Consider the following 23,986-nt stretch of genomic DNA (forward strand, 5'->3'; position numbering starts at 1 on the left):
ATATCAACTTTAAAACACGCTTTGAATTCTGTCAAACGATTTAAGCACTAGGCACATATATACGTGGTTACTGTAGATGCTCGTTCATTTATAATCTCTGCACTCGAGTGAAAAATACTCAAATCACCCATCTCGATTCGTCGATTATCGCAAAAATAGTTTGACTCTTTTCTCCGTCGAGTGGATAATTTTTTTCAACGAATGTTCGAGAAATAAATTGCATTTTAGAGAGAGAGAGAATAAAAGAACGAGCATCTACAGGAATAAAATAAACGAAGAATCCTGTATAGCCCTAACATGAGATTTTGTCTGTTTTCATCGGTGCGATGATGATCATCTGGACAGGCTTGTCGAAAGGCGTCGGTTTCATTCGATTCGATCAGCGAGTTGAAGCAGAGAGGGCAATCCAAGAATTGAACGGAACCATTCCAAAGGGCTCGTCCGAGCCGATCACCGTCAAGTTTGCCAACAATCCGAGCAACAACAACAAAGCGATATCGCCATTGGCCGCTTACTTGGCACCTCAAACGGCTCGTCGCTTTGGCGGCCCGATCCATCATCCAACTGGCCGCTTCAGGTACATTCCACTGTCGCCACTCTCCAGGTACCTACTCGCCTCTACTCGCTCTACCCAAATATCTCACTAACATTCTTACTTACTTTCTTTTCTACACTCTTTTTCCCCTCTCCTCTTTTTTCTTTTTTATTACTCCCCCCACCTCCCCCTCTTATCAATTCTCTATTTTTTTTGTTTACAAAAAAACTGCATCTCGTAACCCCCCACATATACTCTTCGTTTTTCAATTTGTTCAATTCCCATATTTTTCTATATATATATATATACTCTCGTATTACGTTCTGTTCATCCATTCCTCCTTAGCATCACCTCTGAATTCATTTCAAGAACTAGTACTATTTTATACTACGGTACAAACATTTACAAATATACCAGTTATTTACATGAATGACGTTTCATGCACGTTTTACCCATGGGAAATGCTCTACACTTTGAGCCAGCATGGTTCCTCAGCTGAGCGATATATATACACTACTAAAGACACCATATGATCAATCCGATACACACCTCACACACTCTCATCTCTTTCATTTTTACCTTCTCACATCACCCGAATCCTCATGGATATCTGCGAGTGGCAAAGTTTTTTATTTCTATTGTTATCCGCGCGTTTCTCACTATGTTCTTTCTGCATCCGAGCTAAATCATAAGCGCTGAACAATATTTCTAAGAGCCTTGAGAATCGTCACAGAAGAACCACGACAGGATTACAGAGATTTTACTGAAATCCACCAATTTTGTGCGCCTACAATAATTTATCAAGTTTTTATCGTGTAGAAATATATTTTATATCCTAATGCCTGCCTTCTTGTGTAATTTAATTCGCAGCAAACGAGAAATCGTGCAAAGCAAAATTCTCTGAAACTTGTGTTATTGTAAACGCACGTGTGCGATTCATACGTGAAAATCCGTCTGTACGACATGGTAAAAGAAATACATAACTAGTTCTTCCATTCGAATCAAAAGAATGGAGCACATCTCTTAGAGTGTAACAAGTAGCTCGCTTCTGCTTTCGCTTGCCTCTTTTTTTCTATCTTTCCAATCACGAGACTTTATTGCATAAATATTGACCCATTGGATTTTCTTCTGTTTTAATATATTTTCTTATGAAAAACAATTAATTATATTTTTTATAAGCTTGCAGATAGTCGCGAAAATTAACGAGTGTATTTTTGTTGCAACACAGTCTCGTTGGGATTAGCAATTCTCCTCCTCTTCATCCTCTTCATCTTCTACGTCCTCTTCGTCCTTTCTTCTTCTTCTTCTTATACCCTTTCGTGCTGTATTTTCTTCAAACGAAGAGCACGAGAAACAGAGCGTAGAGAATACAGAAAAGAAAACACACATACACGCACAAACACACGTACACAGAGAAACAATTTTTGTAAACAGAGGCAGAAGGACCAAGTTTCGAAATCACGCTAGTTCCCAAAGTATCTCTCTTTCTTACGTTGTTCTTTTTGTGTTTTGTTTTAGCACTGGCAAGGCCATGCTTGCCATTAACAAAGGCTTACAGAGGTCAGTATTTTTTTCGTTACTACCAAACTACGTTTCTCATTTTTTTTTTCATTTCTTTCGGTTTTATTTTTTATTCCCTCTTTTATTGTGTGGCTTGATTCGTTCTTTCCTCTCCTCCGTCCACGACGTATTTTGTCCTCGTGTAAAAATTTTCTCTTGAAAATCGTCCTGCAGCTTCGCATCTTCCACAAAAAATTAGATTTTCCTTCGTATTTCTTTTTCTTCCCTATAGTATTCTATACTATAATGTTTTCCATCAATTTCTACACTTTCTCAATCCTGATGATTAAATTATCATGTTTCTTCACAGTTGTGATCTTGTTTCCCGTCCTCTCTTTTTCTGTATTGTTCGTCAATTCTATACGTCACTCACCTCCCCCTCCTTCTGTTTTAGTTCATTTTTAAGACACTTTTACAGTTACATGATGCTTCTTTGATTCCTATTAAAAAAAGGATCCAAACTGGACTTACCACTCTTAATCAGACATACGCTTTGTGTTTCAAAGAAAATGATTCTCATGTTATGCAATTGAATAATTTATTGTGAAATATTTAGAAAGGGTTAAATAGTAATAGAAAATGGTAAGATGTATTATAAAAATATTAGTGCTGAATGCAATTTTAATATATTTTTAATTATTGATCTTTTACATTTGTTTTTATTTTCAGACATTTTTATCATTACTTGCATTCTTGTACTCGAGAAATATGTTTATTCGTTAATTTATTCTCTGATATTTCACTTAATCATTTTTTTTAATAGCTAATCGAGTCCTACTTAATGATCTATTATATACAAAAAGGAAGTTAATTAAAAGCAAGAAATTAACTCTTCATTCATCTTCTGTAATTAAATTAAAACTTTTGATTCAGTGAACTTTTTAGAGTGTGAATTAGCATTTAAAGGGCTATTGAAAAGTTGAAACCAAGTCGAAAATAGACATTTCTAACGAAGAAATGAAAGGTTAACAAGGACCAATGAAATATACAGAAGTTAAAATTGTATTCAATGCCAACACATTTATAGTATACTTATTATCTTCTCTTATCGAACGATTCTATTTAAATAAGTTTTTATCAATAATTACTCAATTCTGACATCAGAATTTTCCCGTTAAATCCAAAACCTGCGTCTGCGTTCATAAATAATTTGATTCCAGCATCGAACCACCTCAAGATAACTTTTTCCACCCTCTCAATCCTGAAAGCAGGGTCAGCCTATTCATTGACTCTGTCCTCTAGATAATTTTTCAAAAATTCTTTGAACTCGAAAGTGCACGCGCAATCTAATAATGTCCCTACTCTGTTATAGTTTCGTCAATTATGTAATTAAATTCTGTCAGAGTTTCCACGTAGTCCTTAACCCTCCAATCTGCCAACTAACAATGAGAGTAAATTTGATAAAACTAACAAAATGCACTAGCAGAGCTTTCGTTATGTTTCTCTGTTTGTTTGTTTGTTTGTTTTTTTTTGTGGCAAAGTGGAACGGATTGCTTGTTATTGCACAATTTTCTGTTAGTTTTCAGCAGTCCTCGCGCGACCAATAACTTCTCAGAGATAAATTGGCCAAAGCGTCTATATTGTCGATGAATATTTTCCTAAAGGGAATTATTCTTGTTTTTCCTTCCTGCATGGTGGATCTGCTCTCTATCTCGTGCACGTATTATTTACACAGCCTAACCTATGGATATACCATCTTAATTTGCAACGCGTAATTATTGTACAGACGGATATTTAATGGAGAAGAGTCATCACAACGAAAATGATAAATGAACATCCCCCCCCCCCTTCCTAATCCTACTGTTTCTCCTCTCCCATTCATTACTAAATTCGAAAAAGAATAAAATTACCTCGTATAAGAACGATCAAACATTTTCAAATTCTACGAATCGTTAAGACATTATTTTTTAACAATAAATTAATTAATCACGGATATTTATAAATATGTAAAATTTTCTGTTCTCCCGGTGATCTTCCGGATGATTTCTCGGGATTCATTTCTCTCATTAATGTATACATATACATATTGGGTCCATGAGATGAAACGACCAAGTCGATAGATAAACAATTTCTGCTATCTTTGTAATTAGAAGAAATATATCAATTTTTTGTGTACGAGCTTTCCGAGTGCAATTTGAAAAACACTTAGCAAAAGATTTTATGGATAAAAGAAAAACATATTTCTTATGGCTACCAAGTTGAGTAGAATTTTAAGGTCATGATTAAGGTCGTTTAAAATCTAACAGACTCTATGTATATATATGTTATATTTGTTATTTTTGGTACAATGGCCAATAAAGTTTCAATCACGAGACTCTCTAATAAAGGAACGAGATCTGGTAAACACATCTCTGTATTATTTACAAGCGTTAAGACTGTTATCGTGTCAGAAATTTACATTGGACAAACCGGTCGATTCTTCGTCAATTCGTCAAACATTTATATCGCGTGAAAGTTCCAAATTTGCTGTTTATTACCACATTGTAACTCGTCCTGTCCAGCTAAATTAGTACAAAACGAAATTAAAGCCAATCGTATTAGAGCTGTATTTTTAATTGCGATGAAAAAAGTTACAAAGTCGAGTAATTTTTTCCATTATTGCTAAATTTATTAAATTGACCGAATTACTTGGTTGATTATCGCTAAATCTAGCAAAATGATCGATTTATTTGGTTGAAGATAAACAGAAATTACTAAAGAGAGAAACTCGTAGAAGAAAATAAAAATTAGGCTCGGAACTGTGAAATTGTCCTTGGCTAAATATATTTTTTCTCTTCAACAGAATCGGGCAATGAGAATGAGTTAAAAGAATGCAAGGTTAATAAGAGACAGAGTCCGTTGTTGTCCTGCAAACGTCCTTCTGCTCTTGCGTGTGGTGTAGAGAGCTCGCCGAGAGATTATATTTATATAGGTGCACGTGTTTTTCTTCGGGATTTCAATTCCTTCTAGGAAAATTCTTTTATCCCAATTCCCACCTTCCTTCTTCTCCCCCCCCCCCCTTGCCCCCTTCACATTTTATCACGCCAGTTTGTGCGAATAGTTTTGAGATTTAAGATAAATACACCGAAGCATTTGCTCTGGCAAATGATTCTCGAAACCCGATCAAAGTCAACGCTGCTTAAAACTTTATTTATCGATCTGGATGAAAAGTTGAACTGCAGACAGAAATGTGCCACGGAGAATAATATTGTTTATACATATTACATTATTAGATAGATTGCGTAATTAATCAATTGTAATCTCTATATATAAACTGAATGTACTATTCATTACTATGACTTGTCATTGTGTTATTATGTAATATATGATGATTAGAAGAAAATGCAGTTTTCAGTTTATTTTCGCGAAAAATTTTAACGCGACAAACTTTCGCTTCTTGCTGAGTCCTTGACAATTTTTTTGTTGGACAAAGAAGGAATAAAGAACATGGCACAATTTTGTCCAGCCCCAGAGAGTCCCAGGCAAATTTATCAGCACACAAACACACGAGCTTTATAAGAAGCACACGCTCTCAAATACAAAGAATAATTGCACGTGTAAATGCAAATGCAAAAATAATATAGCATCAGCACAGGGAGAGAGAGAAATGTGTAAAACGTGCTAGTGTAAAACGTTCTAAAATTTTCTTTTCACAATTTTGTTCTTTCTCTCTTATTGAGTTTTCAATTGATTTAAATCTTGTGTAATTTCCATTATTATTTATATCTTACGATTCCGCCTTTCCCGCTAAGCACACTTTAATTAAACCACACTTGAAATAAATCACACAAGTACACACATATTTGTCCTACTGATACACGTGTGCCTTCGCCAGGCCCACGTTCATGTGTGCGTTTTACCAATAAGTCATTCACACACCACATACTATAGCTTTAAACCTACTATACAGTACACAAGTGCATTTTAAATCTGCCCACACACACACATACACACGAATGGATTACTATACTTACTGCATAGCAGTGAAAGCTAAAAAAAATCGTTTTACTGGCTGCTGTTGTTGCAATTTCGAGTTGCCTCGTTTTTAAGGATTTTCTTGTTGCGAAGCATGTACAGTGGGAGAGAAATTTTGGCTTTCGCTGCTTTCAAAATTGTCACAGCAGCGACACGTTAATTACGCGTACTTTTTGTGACGAATGCATATACATACGCAATTATTTGTGGCCTCGGCATTTTACTGAGTACTCACCGAGATGTTGTGCCCTGTTTTAACGCGGCTTGTGACGTCAAGTAGGTACGTAGATACTTTTACATCTGTAAATATCTCATCATTTTATATACATGTATATACAGGGTGTAACACGGTTTACGGGAAATATTTTTGTCTTGAGTTCTTTAGACCACTCCGAGCCCAGAATTCCAATACAATTTTATTTAATTGTTTCGTAAATTAAATTAGAGTATTCGCTCCGTGCCTTTCGATACGAATATAACAAAACGAGAATGTATAGTAGTGCATGTGCATAATATCAGCGCTATCTATAGCCGTCTTTCGTCATTTTGCGTGAACTTTTTCGTGTACGTATACAGGTAAACATTCTCGCTTTGTTGTGTTTGTGTTGATTAGCACGGAGTGAATAACACTGTGTCTCAGTGGTAAGAAAGAAAGAGAGAGAGAGAGAGAGAGAGTGGAGCACTCGCCCGTTTCACCTTCGCGCATGTTCTCTCTCTCTCTCTCTCTCTCTCTCTCACTCTAACGCTGAAGCAATGCGATAGGCTGAATTAGAATATCGAATAATTCAAAAACGGTAGGAGATTGAAAAAAATTTTATTGGACTTTTTTACTCAGCGAAGTTGAACGAACCCATAGACAAAGTGTTTCCTAAAATTTTAGTTACACCCTGTATATACTATAGGTCTATATATACCCTCTCTGTAAAACACCCTTTATTACCCATTTCCGTGCATGCGTTATGCTCGCACGATGATTAATTCATTTCGTCTCTCTTTTCCTTCTCTCCCCCCTCTATCTCCCCTTAACCCTTTCCCCAAACCCTCTATATACGCTTGTCGCTACAGTTTTTCATTTCTGCTCGATCGATAAGGTTTCTGTCTGCCTACGAAAATTTATCTCCAGTCACGTCTGCACACCGATTAACAATTTCAATCAATACACCGCGGGACAAATTTTCTCCCCTTTCTCCACTTTCTCTTCCAAAAACCTTATCGACCGAGCCACATCTCGAGTTCACCGATCGAGAAACTAATCCTGTAATAATATCTCACGCTAATTTGCATGCCAATAATTCCTTGGAAAATAAAGGAGAGAAACAAGAAGCTTCGATTATTTTCAAAGAAAAATAGTTTGACCGTATCTCGCGTTGCAACTGATAATTACCACAACAAGCTCGTTACAATTTACAATCAAATTTACGCAAACATCCAATTATTGTACAATATATACGGTGTACCGGTAGAAATCGAGTGGGTCAAACGGATTTCTTGAAGATTTACCAAAAAAACCCGAGTATCGACTAATACATATATACATAGCATGTGGGGTGGAGGAGGGAGGGGGGAGGTATATTAAAAAAAAATAAAGAGAACCAAGAGAGTAAGAGAAGAGGGAAAGTTGTGTGTGTGAAAAAAAGGTTGGTCCCACTGAGAGAGAAACTAGAGGCTCTTAGGCGCGTTTGGGTGAGACTTGGCGAGCTTAACGAGATCCGGCAACGGTGTTGTTTCAGGTACAGTCCGCTGGCGGGAGACCTTTTGGCAAACTCGATGCTACCAGCCTCCGCCGGTGCGATGAACGGATCCGGTTGGTGCATCTTCGTCTACAACCTCGCCCCGGAGACCGAGGAGAACGTCCTGTGGCAGCTGTTCGGGCCCTTCGGCGCGGTTCAATCCGTCAAGGTCATCCGTGATCTGCAGACCAACAAGTGCAAGGGCTTCGGCTTCGTCACCATGACAAACTACGACGAGGCTGTGGTGGCCATTCAGAGCTTGAACGGATACACCCTGGGCAACCGAGTGCTCCAGGTGAGCTTCAAGACGAACAAGAGCAAGACCGCGTAGGACGAGCCCAAGGCAGTGCTAGCGGGGGGGACGGAGCCCGTAGCTGACGTCCTGCCAGACTTTCATCGTCGTCACCGCATCCTGGCAGCGTCCGCCGCGACGCACGTGCCACCGCCGCCCTGGCCCACCTTACCGGTGCTCTTCGACAGACGCCGCACGCCGACCAGCCAACTCCTCACCAACTTGCTCATACGTCCCAGGGTCAACAAGTTCAAGCCCACTGGCGAACAGAGCAAGAAACCGGCAGAGAAGGCGTAGTTCGGTGCGACTCTTCGCAACACAACGCCTCATCCCCATCACACCTTCGAGCTTCACATCTGGCCAATGGCGAACCAACGTCCTCAGCTTCTTGCGATTCTTGCAAAATCCACCCACCACTCGAGTCTCCCCGCTGATAGTCCTTCTTCTGCAGGCTTGGTCCTTTGATGGATAATGTGGCTGCCGATGACACTCGTTGATGGAACATCGAGACTGACTTTTAGACACGAGGTTCAATAACCTCTAGGCGCTGGAGAGGGGCTCGCCAATTAAATGTAAAATTCTCCCTTGGCTCTCTGCAGAAATGAATTTGTATCAGAATTATGAGAAACAGAAAAAGAGAGAGAGAGAGAGAAAGTTCGGGATCAAATGAATAGGAATGAAATGATAAGGATAATCAGTCTAGGATGTTGTATCAGGGAAGGACTGGAATAGAAGGGGATATAAGGGAGAGTCGAGAAACAATCCGACAATGGGATATTGCGAATAAGCTGCGGAATTGAATTTTTCATACGAATGAGAGGAAGCATCGTCGAGGTTGAACTCTACGTGGGAAGAAAGAAGAGGAGGAAGAAGAGAATTTTCCAGGGATTTCACGACTCTTACTCCGCTGCGTGAGTTTTGCTGAAAATGCAGTAGCGACCGGAAGCTGCCAGCCTGCGAATAGAAAATCATGCATCTCTTTCTGTCTATTTCTCTCGCGCTATTCTCCATTTTCATTGCGCCTGCGGCTACGTTTACCCTTTTATCTCCTCCACTCTGTCTCTATTTAAGTAAAACTTACATAAGACTTATGTGGATCTTCACTCTGTATAACAACTTGCATCGAGAAATGTGGATTTCTTTTTATTTCTTCTTTTATGAAATTGCTGATTTGCGATTGAAACCACCACTGAAACGAGAGTGGCAAGGTAAAGAGAGAGAAAGAGAGTGTGAAGTTATATATATATATATATATATATCAACACATAACACTTATGTAGAGTTGTCGCAGAATTAACGAATTTTCTACCGTGTGAGTCGATTTTTTCGTTTCGCGAATGTCGCAACGTGCAGACACCGTCCAGATATGTATCGATCGATTCGCTATGGATGTGACAATCTAAGCCTGAAAATGATTCTTATAATCTCTAGTCTCTCTATCTTAATTGTAAGTGGCTGTGTCGGTAAGCTTTAAACGATCGAAACGACGGTGTCTCGCGTCTCTGGCACTCGAGGAAGCGCAAAGAAAAAGGGGGAAGGAGAGAGAGAGAGAGAGGGGGGGGGGGGAGCGGAAACATAGGGGCTCGCACACAGTACTTAGAAATAGATGGTTATACATACTCGTTTTGTGTATGAGTTTTAGGGAAGCTTAGCTAATCTTTCAAAGATAGAGGGAGAGAGAGAGAGAGAGATATGGAGCGAGAGAGGATAGCGAATGAGAAAAATTTCAGGCTTCGAATATTTCGTCGTGCCTGTATCTTACGTAATTTGGGTAGAAGAAAGGAATATGAGGTAGAGCCATAGATGATAAGAGAAAGTGAGAAAAAAGTTGCGCCAATTGGAGGTTAGGTTGCGATTAATCCGGGCCAGGGCTCGCACATAGCGATTTTAAGGTGAGCAGCGATCGCGAAAGCTCTGAGAGACACCTGCGAACACGTAGATAAGTCATAGCTTATATCGGTAGTTGAATCGCGAGTCGCGTATTTAGCGACGATTTACCGTTCTCGGGCCGAGTGCACCGCAGAATCCGAGGGATTACGTCGTTTACAGTCAAACTTCTAGTCATGGCTTGAATCACCAGCAATGAAAAACTGTACCCACTATTCATTTGGTCTAGGACCTAGGAGCTTTTCTAGAAGATTATCACAATGATTTCTTCGTTCACGTTCGAGGAGTGCGCAAAGAAAAGAAAAGAAAATATATGGACGAGGTTAGGAAGAGAAGAGTGTGCGCGCGCATGCCAGTGCGCATGCGCGTGTGCATGCATCCCATAGTGCAATCTGTGAAATACATAAAGGGATGGTGAAATCGTTTTTCTTCTTAAATACAGTATTAAATATGCGTTAGCAACCGATCTCTTAGCTCGAGTCATCTTCGGGAGAAACCTTTTTTTGGTAGACCTGGGAGACCAAGCGTATGTGTGTGTGTGTGTCCCCGTCGGACATGTGATACAGGTAAACTACTAAATATGATCAAGCAATTCCAACACGGTGGTGAAATCACGTCTCTAGTCCACGTGCAAAGATTTGGCTCTCGGTGCCAGTAAAAATTGTATCGAGAAAATGTAGTAATTTAAGGGATTTTCGGGGGATGAAGCATTTATAGCTTCACCTGGAAAGCTCCGGATGCTGATAAAGTATATAATAGATATATACGAGTACTCGGAGAATGCTAGTCAGAACTCTAGAGTGAGAGGTTCCCGCGACCGATTGCGCAATCATCTCTCAGAGATGATTCTCGGCCAGAATTTCACTGATCGGGCCGGGTTTAGTTTTCTAGCCTAGTGCAACGGCCCCGACGCTCCACTTGAGTGGCAAAGCTCGTTTCTCTTAAGATTAGGTTTATTAAAATGATAAACGTAGTGTGTATGTTGTCCTATTTATGTGTACCTTCTTGTTTGTGTCTAGTCCGGGAGCACAAGGAGAGGGATGAAGAGTCTCGTCCAGCTTCTACGGATGCTGTAAAAAAAAAACCTGTCTCCTAGAGCTCCCTACCCCACCAAAACCTCTCGCGAGTATCAACCAAACTTTTTCTAGTATTTTATTTTATTTATTACACTTCGCCTATCGATCTTGTCGCGATCAACCGATCATGTGCAAAATGATGAACGCGTATCACGATTGGCGATGTCGATCTCGATAGATTAGTGCAAATCACAAAATCATGCGTTTCTCAATACGCCTAAGTTAATCATCTGAGAAGAGATTTGACTGAAACTGTGCGTTCTCCCATTGCTACCATGCATTTTAGACGATTTTTCACGGATTTCGCGTGGCAAGGATTGGTCTGGTTTGCCCTGTTGGATCGAGAAGGCTCCCAATGCTCGCGAGAATAAATATTTGACAAATTTCTACCTATACGGACTTTGACAAATTGCATCGACCGTGCCCCTCTCGATCCAATCTTCCAAACGAGTAAGGACCGCTGCTTTTAGCTCTAGAGGAAGCCATTTTTATCTCAATGTGAATGGGAGAACGTTGCATAGCTAATTCCAAAGTTGTGCCCATGGTCAATCTGCCGTGTGCACAGCCTATGATCTTTCTTGTACTATAAATTAAATTTATAATAATTACTCTCTTCTCAATTTTCTTCTTATTATTATCATATAGATATTATTATACTTATTCTCTCTCTCTTATTGCTATTATTCTTATTCTTATTATTGCTATTATTATTATTCTTATCAGCACTTATTATTGCTATTATTATTATTATTATTATTACTATTACAACTGCATCTTCATCACCATTATTATTCTTGCTACGATTAACACAATTATTACCTGTCCGTCATTTGGTAGCTTTACCGTAACCTTTAACATCCGATCATCATTATTTACTCTCGTATCGCTACAACAAAGACAAGTAACTTACTCGCTTTACTTAATTTAACATCTACTACCGCTCTACCAAGACTACTTTCGACTACCTATTCTACCACTACTACTACTACTACCACTACCAATTATTTATTTATTTATTTAATTATTATATAACATAACAGAAATTATGTTTTATTTAAGGATTAAACTGATTTGTGTTTGGTTCAGATGTCGTTTGTTTTATTTCTATTTTTCAGTTGCCATATACCAATTCCCAACCATTACCACCGGCGCACCATAAATACATACACGAAACCTTTCATGAACGTCCCACGAGTTCCTCCTTGATATTCCCAGACTGACGTGAAAAAGAACTTGTGTGAAGAATTGCACTAAAACCGATAATCTACCAGAACGTGTAAAGTCACAAAAGTCCCTTTCGATCAGGAGCCTAGCGAAGGTACGTCAGTTTATTGCCGACTCGAGCCAATCATAACCTCAAAATTAATGACACTCTTTTCGATAACGTACTCCCTCGTTTTAAGCGATGTGCTCGATGAAAAGATAAGCTATCTAACCTTCTTCTTACAGCAAGAAGGTGCTATCGTTGCGAGCATTCATGGTGCAAAAGCCAAATCAACGAAATTCTTGTAATTTAAACGAACGTTCTGTAAATAATCCGTGGACGATTTGCTCGCGCACTCTTTTCCTGTTGTAAGGGAGTGCAAAAAGTGAGAAACGATTTTTTACCTCCGGAATCGAATCGTTCTATGAAATATTAAACTGTGGAGAACACCCAGTGACCGCACAATAAAGTCTCTCTCCCTCCACCCTACTTCCCCCCCCCCTTTCTCTCTCTCTCTCTCTCTCTCTCTCTCTCTTGAGGAAAGACAAAAAGAGTTTGCTCAAAGCTAAGATACTCTCCCCTCCAATCCATCCCCCCCTCTCCTATAACAAATCACTCGAGTCTTTTTTTCCTCAGACTCGAAAAATCCTGCAATGTGTATTGTTGTTATACGAAATCATGTACTTTAAAACGCTTTTCCGCTTTTCCATGTGCAGGCTGCCTTGGCACGAGATACCAATAAAACCTTTCACTGTAATTTCCACGTGACTTTTGTACGTCACTTGGAAACCTACCTTGATTTTCTACAAATTATCCATCGGATATCATGCGCGAGTCTGGTTCGACTATATCTTTGCGGGTCAATTTGATATTTCGTGCCGAATAAAAGCATCGAATCTCATGGTGGTCATTGGGTTTTCATGCCAAAACGCTGAAAACGCACAGAAAACCGTTGTCAGCGACGCGCGCGCATCGATATAGTATATGTATACGTATATACAATAGGAAAACGCACAAAGTCTCGATCGCTGGTCAACCAAGTAATGCGTATGATTTCTGTGCGAGCCACGATGATAATCCGCTCTTGGTGTATTTTCTTTTTCTTTTCTTTTTTTCACGAGACTCTGCCAGAGTGTATAAATTGAGTGGGGGATAGAAAGGGGGCGAGAGAGAGAGAGAGAGAGAGAGAGAGAGAGAGGAAGAACGAAAAAAGAGAACCACGCTAATCTACTTAACTATAATATTACATACGATTATTACGTTAGATATACATTATGTGTACTGTATTTATGTCTCAATAATCGTTGTTAGTTATATCGCTACGATGATGAAAATGAGTATTATTACCAGTGGATTTCATGAGAAAGAAGACATTTTTGAACACACTGACACAGAAACACGTTCACATATAAACACACACGATACTTTGTCACACGTGTATTTTCCAATAGAGGAAAACGAAGAAAGGAAAAAAGAAGCGAGAAAGTAGAGAGGGTGGGGATATTTGACAATTTTAGATGATTTGCTAGGAGGATAAAAGATATTGCATTAATTATTGACGATTATATTTAATCATTAGTCGCCATTATTGATATCATTGTACTACTACACTTACTTAGTGCTCGTACCTCTTATACTCGAGACGCGTGTCGTTCTAGTCAAGGAAATATTGGGGAAGGCTCTCAAGGCCGGCTACTTTTTTGTTGCTCGTATGGCCATAGGATTCACACTTCCGGTCGAAAATTCGAAGCGGAGTTTGATCCGTCGCCGTGGAATTTCCATCTCCCCCGAATCACTTATACCGGAAACGGGCACAACCGGAAAACTTTGGAGGTTAGTCAGATGGACAAAAAGAGTCAGAGAGAGAGTGAGAGTGAGAGTCCTTAAAAGCTCCGGATGTGTCCGAACGAAGAACCGTGGGAAACTCGGCTAAAACGCTTAGGGGATCCATAATTTTCAACAACTCTGTCTTTTCCTGATACTACTTCTTCTTCTTTATCGAATGATCCGCCTAGGAAAATTGTAATACAACACTGGAGAAAATAGGGTGGTCTCCAATGTGACAAATTAGCGAGATTTCCAACGGTCCAGTTTTACCAAGCGTGTTTGATTTAATACGACAAAGATGGCGTAACTGGTGTTGATTTTTCGAAAGCGTCTGGTAGGTTTTTCGGGGATTCCCATTCGCTAATATTTCTATATATATACATATATCGAGAGGCTGTATCGCGTGTGACGCGTCAGAGGATCCGTTTATAAACATTTCTTTGGAGATTCTTAAATCGTTAAGGCAGGGCGTAAGGGAAAGTTTCCTTTAATGGGAAACTTTTCTCGCGCGGGCGGATTCAAAACTGGTGCTGTAGTCAAAGATAAGTTTCGCCCGCGGGATTCTCGAGATTCCAGGAAGAAATCGAGCAGCTGTGCTCTCTTTCCCGCATCAACGCCGCGGAGACTGAAACAATTAGGGCAATGAGGGAAAGATTAATCGGGTGATTGGATTTACATTTCGCGTATAATTCATCCCACTCGCGATTCTCGTACTCGAGACTGTCGCCTCCCCCCTCCCCATTCCACCCCTCACCCCTTCTTCCCTTCCCTCTTATTACTATCCGATGATTAAAATTCAAAAACGAATAATCCCTGCTGGATATATTTCTCATTGGCAGTCTCGAGCACGCGTTCCAAAAATATAGTAATCTGTACAGTCTGACACCGGCAGGCAGCTTTAGCTCACAGTAGGCCTAATTAAGGAAAAAAGAGAGAGAGAGAGCGTGCGAAAGAGATAAGTATTTATGTACCGTCTAAAGTAACTAATTGAATGGGCGAAAAAGCAAAAATTTGATTGTGTGAGTGAGTGAGTGAGGGTTAGCGGGTGCAATGAGAGTGAGAGTGTGAAAGAGAAACAGAAAGGTTAGAATAGGGATACTTAAGTACTCGAGCGACGTTCACACACCGAGAAGAGCCACAACGATGAAACTAAAAAAAAAACAAAACAAAAGCAAAAAAAGGGTACCCTGTAAAAAGCTACTAAAATGAAAGGGAAGCGTGCGGGCAGTAAAACTTACCGAAAATGCTGCCGAGCATCAATGAATTAAGAATAGGGAACTGCGTGAAGGTTTGCAATTTATTGAGAAACAAAAGAGAGAGAGAGAGAGAGAGAGAGAGAGTGAGAGATAATCTATAATCTTCTGTACATGTTTTGATTATTCTACTTATTACTTATCATAACTTATAATAACTATGAATTAATTAAATTAATTGATATCTATGAAACTATATTTAAATGACAAAAAAACGTGGTAGCTAGTCTGTCAATGGGTGTATAAATATATTTAATTACAATAAACTCTGTAGCGAGATACGAAATCAGAACAAGAGCCGCGAGAGAATGCCAGGAAGAATTTAGAAGAGTGTGCGTACGTGTCTGTGTGAGATACTAGGAGAGTGTTTGTGTGAATGATCGAGAGACTGAAAAAAAAACACACAAGAACACTTTATATAAGAATAGAAATGTAATTACAAGTTAGAAGCAAGCGGCGCGCGGGTGTGTATATATATATACAAATATATACATATACATATACATATATGTATTAAGAAAACCAAAGATGTTTCGGTGATCGAATCGAGCGGTTTTTTAACGGGTATCCCGTTGTTCGTTTTCATAGAGCAAGCAAAGGACGTAACTGTTCGGTGCTTCGTGGACTTTTTCCTTTTTCCTCCTTCTCTTCTTTCTTCCTTAAATTCTCTTTCTACTTTTCTTTATTTCTTTCCGCCTTTTTTCTTTCCGCGAAAAGTTTTAACAACTCGATACGTTACACACAGGTGCTCGAAATTCGCGAAAGATCGCTCCCGTTCTCTTCTCTGACTGTAAATATTTACTTGCTTCTCCCATCCGTGACTACCAAACGACCAGGGATTAGGGACTCGACTCTCTGCAAGATAAAAACAATAACAAGTCAGATATTATATATATATATATAACGATGAGTTTCATATTCCTTAATTTAGTCATTACGTATTACATTCCATCCGGTGTCTAGAAGGTTACTACATCACACCATATTAAATATATATATATACACAGCAGTATATATGAAAGTTGCTCTAAAAATCCTCTTGGTCGATTTTGAAAAATCTCAAGGATAAGAGATAAGCCTTCGCGTGCGCTTGATCTAACATAAGCCGCAGATCGGATTGAAATTGGTTTTTGCTAGTTTCGAAAGAAATCCGAAGAATTAATCTGCTCTGACGCGTGCGTCGTCGGCTAAAAGTTGATATTTTTGGAAAAAGGTTTTTAGGACTTTAACGGGCGGGGACACGCAGATACATTCCTGCGATAGAGCAAAGGCTTATTATATATGGAACCTTCTAAATAAGTCGCGTGCGTATGGGTAAATCCTTTTTATATACGTAACACGATCGTCAATCTCTGCATCGTGCTTGTAAAGATAAACAAAGAGCTGCTACAAAATTAAAAAGCTAAAGAAAGAAGCATTTATACACATATACCGTAACCCTTATTATAGATTGAGGGGAATTGCGGGGATTTTGGGAAGACGAGGTCCATTCTACCGTGAAGAATAACCGTACAGATCATTCCTGTAGTATGTGGCGAAAGCCATACACTTGCCCTTACTCTTCACACGTTACACTTAGGTTATAATACAGTATCAGCGTGTATTCAAAGATCTAGGGGAATCGTGTATGTGGGTTTCGAGAATCAAAGGTCTATTCCACCGTGAAGAAAAGGTGTAGTGTACAGATCATTCCTTTTGTACGTGGCGAAAGCCATTCAGTAACCCTTTTACCCCTTTTACACTGGTCTACGTCGGTTGTGCTTTTGAAATATTAACGATCAAGGTTTTTAGCCATTGGGATTCCTCTATTTCTAATCCTGGATGCAAAATCGATGTAAATCAGTTTACACGTTACATTTATGTTATGAGATAGTATCAGAGTGTGTCCATTCCAACGTGAAGAGTAACCTTACAAATCATTCTTGTAGTACGTGACGAAAGCCATACTTGGCCATACTCTCGCCCTTCACACGTCACACTCACGTTCTAACAAAGTATCAACGCGTATTCAAAGATCTAGGGGAATTTGGGGGGTCTCGGTAATCATAAGTCCACACTCCAAAGCGAAGAATAACCGTACAAGTCATTCCTGTAGTACGTGGCGAAAGCCATAATCTTACCCTTACACGTTACACTTATATTATAACATAGTATCAACGTGTATTCGAAAATCCGCGATGGCTCTCTTCACGATTTACTACCTCCATACCGCGGAGAGTAAATATTAGGGGGGTGGGGGGTTTGGGTGAGCCTATAGCCGAGCCAGTAACCTCTACGATCGCGACGATGCTTGCTGCTACTGCACTCTACAGGGGATTAAAAGTAACCTTCTCGTAACCGATCGTGTCGCCGTGACAGGCTAGCGCAGTGCAATATTTTAGCCTTTAACATTCCTGTATGTCAATCGTCAGTGACGATTAAAGTTCAAACAGAGCAGAGCACGAATATATAGTAAGTATGTACTACCTACTTGGTACAAATGAAGATTGATTTATGCGCTACGACCTATGCAAAAAAGCGGTATCATATGATGACATACCCCGGGAGTGAATTGCAAAATCAACGAGATCTGCGCTCTTTGATATCCTTCGACTTATTTATACTATTTATTGCTGCGTCTTTTATTATTATTATCATTATTATTATACTATTTATCTATTTGTAGAATATATGTGCGCGCTATTCCGATCCATGCAATGTGGATGACCGAGGTCTGCTTGGTTATAATCATTTATTGTCTCGATATAGTATTTATTTGTGGATCCAACGTACTGTACAAGTACAACATATATTTAAAGTAGTACGAAGAGCTACAAGTTTTCTTTGTCGTTCTGCCACGGGGAGAGTACATATATACTTATTATCCACTCGACCACTCCCTGCACGCCTTGTCGCGTCCTTCTTCTGGCGGAATGATACTCTGTGACGTAATAACAATGTGATACGCGATATTATTGGTCGATTGATGATTCCAGAAGAAAATTACGAGTTTTTCGGTGCTCTCGTGCATCGAGAGAAATGAATCGTCGCAATGCAGAAACTGCCTACCCTTACCACCACGCTAAACAATTATATACTATACGTGACTCTTTTGTCTTTTGGAAAAATAAATGCTGAAAGTATGAACCTCACGTGAATTTCTCTTCATTGCCACGATCTTTCTTTCTTTTCTTTCTTGCTTAATTTCCTTTGTTTATTCATATACATATATAAATATATATATATATATATATATATACATACACATATATATACTCTGTAAAGGGACTCTATTGTCCATGTATCCAGATAGAAACAAAAATGAAAAGCTCATTGATCTCGTATATAGTGTTCTTGGGAAAGGAAGGGACTAATCTGCCAGTAAATTCGATTTAAGATGCTGTAAAGTTTTAATTAATCGTGCTGCGCGTTCAAACAGAGAGAAAGAGAGATCAGCAGCTGGAGAAAATAATAACAAAGACCTTGGTGAAAATTGCTAGGAAATAATAATATGCTAAGAAAGAGTAAAGTTAATAATCGATGCAAGTCGCAACACAACGCGTTTAAAAATCAGAATGATAAATAAGCCAAGATAAATAAGTACTTACAATTGGTAAGTGTGTACAACACTGTAAGCAGGATGGATGGGACTATTTGTCCCTAAAGGAATACGTGGATTATAATAGAGTAATGTATTTTATGACGGGTTTATATACGTTATTGATAGCGATATTAACTGTAACAGATAAGAGCCAACGCTGTGCAGAGAAAAGTCATAATTATACTCTACAATAATAAGGATCAAGAAAGCAAGCGTTTTACGACGTTTAGAGATTGTTGGTCAAGATGCAAACGAGATTATCAAATAGAGAAATGAGAAAAGATCAAGAGAGAGAGAGAGAGAGAGGGAGGAGATTTCTGTTATTCACGTAAACAGCTAGTCGACGACCCTTGGACGCAAATGGAAAAATCCACAACAATGTACTATATTGTATAAGTAAGATCCCAAGAAGAAAAAAACAAAAACAAACGAAATCCAAAAAGCAAAGGAGACTCTAAGGTTTGTCTTGAGGTTCCAAGAATTCCAGCACTCGACAGTTGCTATTATTATACTATATTATATTAGTGAAAGACTTTATATAACGCTTAAAACAGTGTAGGTACTATTTTTAATATACGATTGGCATACGAAAGGGTTCCTCGTCATTCATGACAATGATGATGATTTTCTCTATAGAGCTGCAGGATCTTTTCGACTAGAGATTCCATAATGCTTCCAATTTTCTCTGATTACGTATTCCACAGGAGACGATGATATAATAATATTGTATAGGCACGATAAGGGATAAGCTCTCCGCCTTAATCTACTGCAGAAACGCGGTGAAATTGCGGAAGATGCGCACGAAGACTGCACAAACTAGGTGATAATAATAACGATTAAAATATCTAGGCCGATGTAATCGGCCAATTATAGAATTTTCTCTTTTAGGAACGGGTTAATCTCAGGGTTTCCAGATTTTAACTCTGCTCTGCGGATAGCCTATGCTAGCCTATTGGCTGTGCTAGAGAGAGAGAGAGAGAGAGAGAGAGAAAGCGTGTGTGTGTGTGTGAGAGGGAGAGAAAGTCAGTGAATATTAAACGTCCCGATAAACTATAGAATTTGAGGATATACCGCGCGCGATCACTGACCAATCATTCGTTCTTTCTGTTTTATTCTCTTCTTCTTTTCTTTCCATATCCTTTTCTTCTCCTTTCTTTTCTCTATATCCACGAGTGGCACTAATTATAACGAATTAACGCTTCATAAGTGTATTTTTGTAAAACGGTTCAACAGCAACGCGATCCGGATCGCCTCGAATCTCCAACTTTTATCGGAGAATGGTTTTAACCATTCTTAGAGAGAAAGAGAAGTAGAGGAGGGAGGGGGGGGGGGGGAGAGAGAGAGAGACTGTTTATATTGAAGCTTTTAATCTCAGAGAGTGTCAAACGGGCTAAAAATGAAAAGAAAAATATACTTTGTGTGAGGAATCATTCGTTCGATAAATGTTAGTAAACAACCGTAGCGGCCAAAACTTATATGTATATATTATGTAGTATACCACACCTATACCATCACGCGTTTCTAGTCAATTCTAAATACCACAATACGCAAGAAAAAAAGATAAACGATACGACAAGAGTATGCTCTCTCTCTCTCTCTCTCTCTCTCTCTCTCTCTCTCTCTTCCTCTCTTCCCTCCCTCTAGAAAATATAAACTAAAAGGCGAGATAGAGACTCGACTCGACTCGACTCGATATTATACAAGCTCCGTACTCTCTATATTTTGTATATAGCAGGGATAGCTTGTCGCAGGGAACAGAAATGACATTATCTTAAAACTGAAAACAATCAAATATCGCGAGAAATTTAGGTCAAAGCCGCGTCCGAATAAAACGCTGCTGAGGTGGTGGGATAGGAGGTGAAAGAACCAACAAAACATATTAAGTAATTATATGAGCACGAGAATACCGACACTTCGCGTGATTCCACTCGATTCGACATGGACGGAGCTTACATATCAAGTAATTATACTATAAATGCACCGAAAAGACATTGAAAAACGGCAAACGCGATTATGTACACTTCAAATATTTCGTAATCCCGCCGCCCGTTACATCAATCCACCGTATTGTCGTCTTCTATACGTATATAAGATCCGAGTGAATTTATTGCACGTGGTTATATCGTAATAGTATCGGTCTCGGGGACGCGTAATATTGGTTGCATCGGTGGCATTCATCGGAGACAACTGTTGAGGGAACGATCACTGATCCTATTGAAGCCAATCGGATACTAGAGTCATTGATCGTTCACTCGACTGTTAAGCACTCTGAAGGTAGCACACTGGTGTTCTCCATACGTATGTAAGGTTCGAGCGAATTTTCACGATGGCTTTGCTGTGGCAATTTCGGTCACGGGACGCGTAAAATCGCACAAGCACCTCGAGTCAGCGGTGGAACATTACGAAAGGTTGTCGTGGCGTACTCGAAACGCTTCAGAGATATAAAATCATTGCAACTCTAGTTTACATTATACTATATATATACATATATAGAGAGAGAAAAGTAGACAAGAAGAGAACGATCGCCAAACACTCGATTCGCCGTAACCGACGTAAACAATCCGAACGCAGAGATATATACAAGTTTCCTACACGTACACACAACACAAGCACTCTAGAGGATATCAAGCAACGAACAATCGGAAATGACGCATAGGATCAACATTTTTCTCGCTGTCGTTGTCGCGACAAGAGCAACAAAGAACAAAACGTACACACACGCGCGCGCAGAAAGGGCTCTACTAGTTTTACGGGCACGCATCCAACCAGACACGTACATACACGCACAAACACGCGACACACACGATTGGACACACTCTCACAGAAAGCAACATATCTCTCTTGCTTGCTTTCGAGGATCTCTCTAGATTAAACGGAACAGAAACGGGGAAATGTTAAGCTTTCGATATCTATAACTTTGCGTTTCCTATGTATACATATATACGTATAACATCCATTTAATAGGCACACGCACACACACCTACACTGATGAGACAGACATGCGACACACACGTATTTACATTTCGACACGTGCGCGCCATCACATTCTTCATATAAATTGCGATCCATGATTATTACTATTTACGATCTATAATTATTATCTTGCATTGTCTAGTCATACGTTATTATTGTATAACTAACGATATTAATTATTAATTAACCTGTACTACCTAGTCGCATTATGTGTTGCATAAAAACTATGGAAAAAAAAACAACAAAAAAACAACAAAAAAACCACAAAAAAAAAGAAACACAAGAATTCCGAAGGCAAAACTGAGGGAGAAAGAGTATAAAGTGAGTGTGTGAGCGAGCGAGAGTGAGTGCGAGTGTGCGAGCTGGAATTAGCGAGTCGGCGACGATTATGATTATGATTATGATTATATGAAAAATAATGTTGATGGTGAACGAATAAGAATCAAAGATCTCGAGCGTGGTGAAACGTGCTAGCAATTGCGCGTTCCAAAGTTTTGTGGGATTGCGAAAGAATAAGCAACGAGATTGATCTGAAAACAAGCGAAACGAAGGTTTTCCTCCAAGTCTAACAGGCGTAGTTTGCTGATCGATTGTCACTAACGCGATCGTTATTCGAGAATGCCAACTATATTCAAAATCCATGCCATCTCCTCTCTCTTAACTTCGAGGGTTTATCTTCCATTTTGTCCAGCAGAGATTTCTCACCTCGCAAAATTCTCCTTTTCATTATTCAAGGACAAACGATAATGCGACAACAGTGTGTATAGGTGCACGAAAGAAATGTCCAAAGGCAAATGGAAGTGGATATGGAATGGAATGGTCAGCCATATACTATATATTATAATACATAGTCATTATTGCTTTGAGAGCAATAATGACTCGAAGAGTTCATCTTTTTCGGTCTGGTAATTTTTTGCGATAATTGGGGGGAGGAGAATTTTTCAATGAGGGGGGCTAATACAGTTACCTGAAATAAAAAAATAACAATTGTCTAGTAATTAAAAAATAACCGAGAATACCTGAAGGCACTTGTCCGTCTAAACTCTGAATACCTGAATAAGACACAATACTAGATACTTTAAAGACTCTTATCTAAATACTGGAATGAATGTTAAATATCTAAGTAATATTTGTCATGCAGAATACCTAGATGTCGAATGTAGCTGCCAGAGATACAGAGAGGGAGAGGGAGAAGTAGAGAAAGAGAGAGAGAGTGAGAGAGAGAGGGAAAGAGAGAGGCAATTGTCTAGGCGAATACCGGACCGAAAAAGATCCCTAAGGAGTTACAGTGTTTATATGGTCAGCCACCATTGTGGCTCTTGAACCGAAAGTGGCCACGAGGAACAGGGTTTATCCGCGAAAATTAGCATTTTATCGGCTAGAGAGTAATTAAAAACTACGATTATTAAAGCCGTCTAATTAGGAATTAATTGAAAGTTCAAATTGGGAAATTGAAGCTGCAATTGTGCGTGCGTGGAATTTCTCTCCGCGATCGATCACGCATGCTACGAATGTCAGAACCGTCGTTAACTGTGAGAGGGGACGGGGGAGGCTTGCAGAAGAAAATCATGATGAAGATGAGAACAAAGTAATAATAATTGTCGTGACACGCACGCGCGCTTCTTTGCTGAAAGATGCACTCGTGCGTACGGATAAGAGAACATTTTTGAGAGAAAAAAAAAGAATAAAAAAAGACATTCAAGAAGAAACGAGTATTAAATATATGCGGGGGCCGTGGAGAGGAGGGAACCTTCCTTTATAATATCAGTGCTAAGCAGCTCTTGCGAACCAGAGAAACAGAGCGCTGTGTTCGCTGCTAAGGAATATTTTCAATTCTTTTGTCAGGTCCCCTCTCTTCTCAATTCCTGTGCAACTAACATCCATTCTTCCATCCATCCATCCCTCCCTCCCTCCCACCCGAGAAGAGCTCGCTGGCCCTACATTGCAATATTTGTACTTTTCCATGTTGAAACCTCGATATACAATAAATTATATTAACAAACTTTGAAAGCCCAATATATTTTATCAATTCTTCCTCATCACATATCACTTCCATTCATCCAGTCCTATATACTTTACTTCAATCAAATAGATCAGGTTTCTATATAACCACAT

At 39.3% G+C, this 23,986-nt stretch overlaps 1 protein-coding gene across 6 annotated transcripts in view; it reads left to right on the forward strand.

Annotated features, from left to right (window-relative positions):
- Positions 1-23,873, forward strand: part of fne (found in neurons) — a 32,543-nt gene extending 8,670 nt beyond the window's left edge. For 3 of the 6 annotated variants that reach the window (XM_066732892.1, XM_066732893.1, XM_066732891.1), the window contains 3 exons: positions 346-604; positions 2,054-2,095; positions 7,780-23,873. In XM_066732892.1, the coding sequence (XP_066588989.1) occupies positions 346-604; positions 2,054-2,095; positions 7,780-8,110 (632 nt within the window). In that variant the 3' untranslated portion in view covers positions 8,111-23,873. The remainder of the gene's footprint in view (positions 1-345; positions 605-2,053; positions 2,096-7,779) is intronic. The other 3 variants (XM_066732896.1, XM_066732895.1, XM_066732894.1) reach the window with 3 other exon arrangements.
- The last annotated feature ends 113 nt before the right edge of the window (positions 23,874-23,986 follow it).

Source organism: Prorops nasuta, unplaced genomic scaffold (genome assembly GCF_024137725.1).
Source record: "Prorops nasuta isolate Cenicafe-Biocafe unplaced genomic scaffold, Cenicafe_Pnas_1.2 PNAS00010, whole genome shotgun sequence".
In the NCBI taxonomy this organism is placed as follows: Eukaryota; Metazoa; Arthropoda; class Insecta; order Hymenoptera; family Bethylidae; genus Prorops; species Prorops nasuta.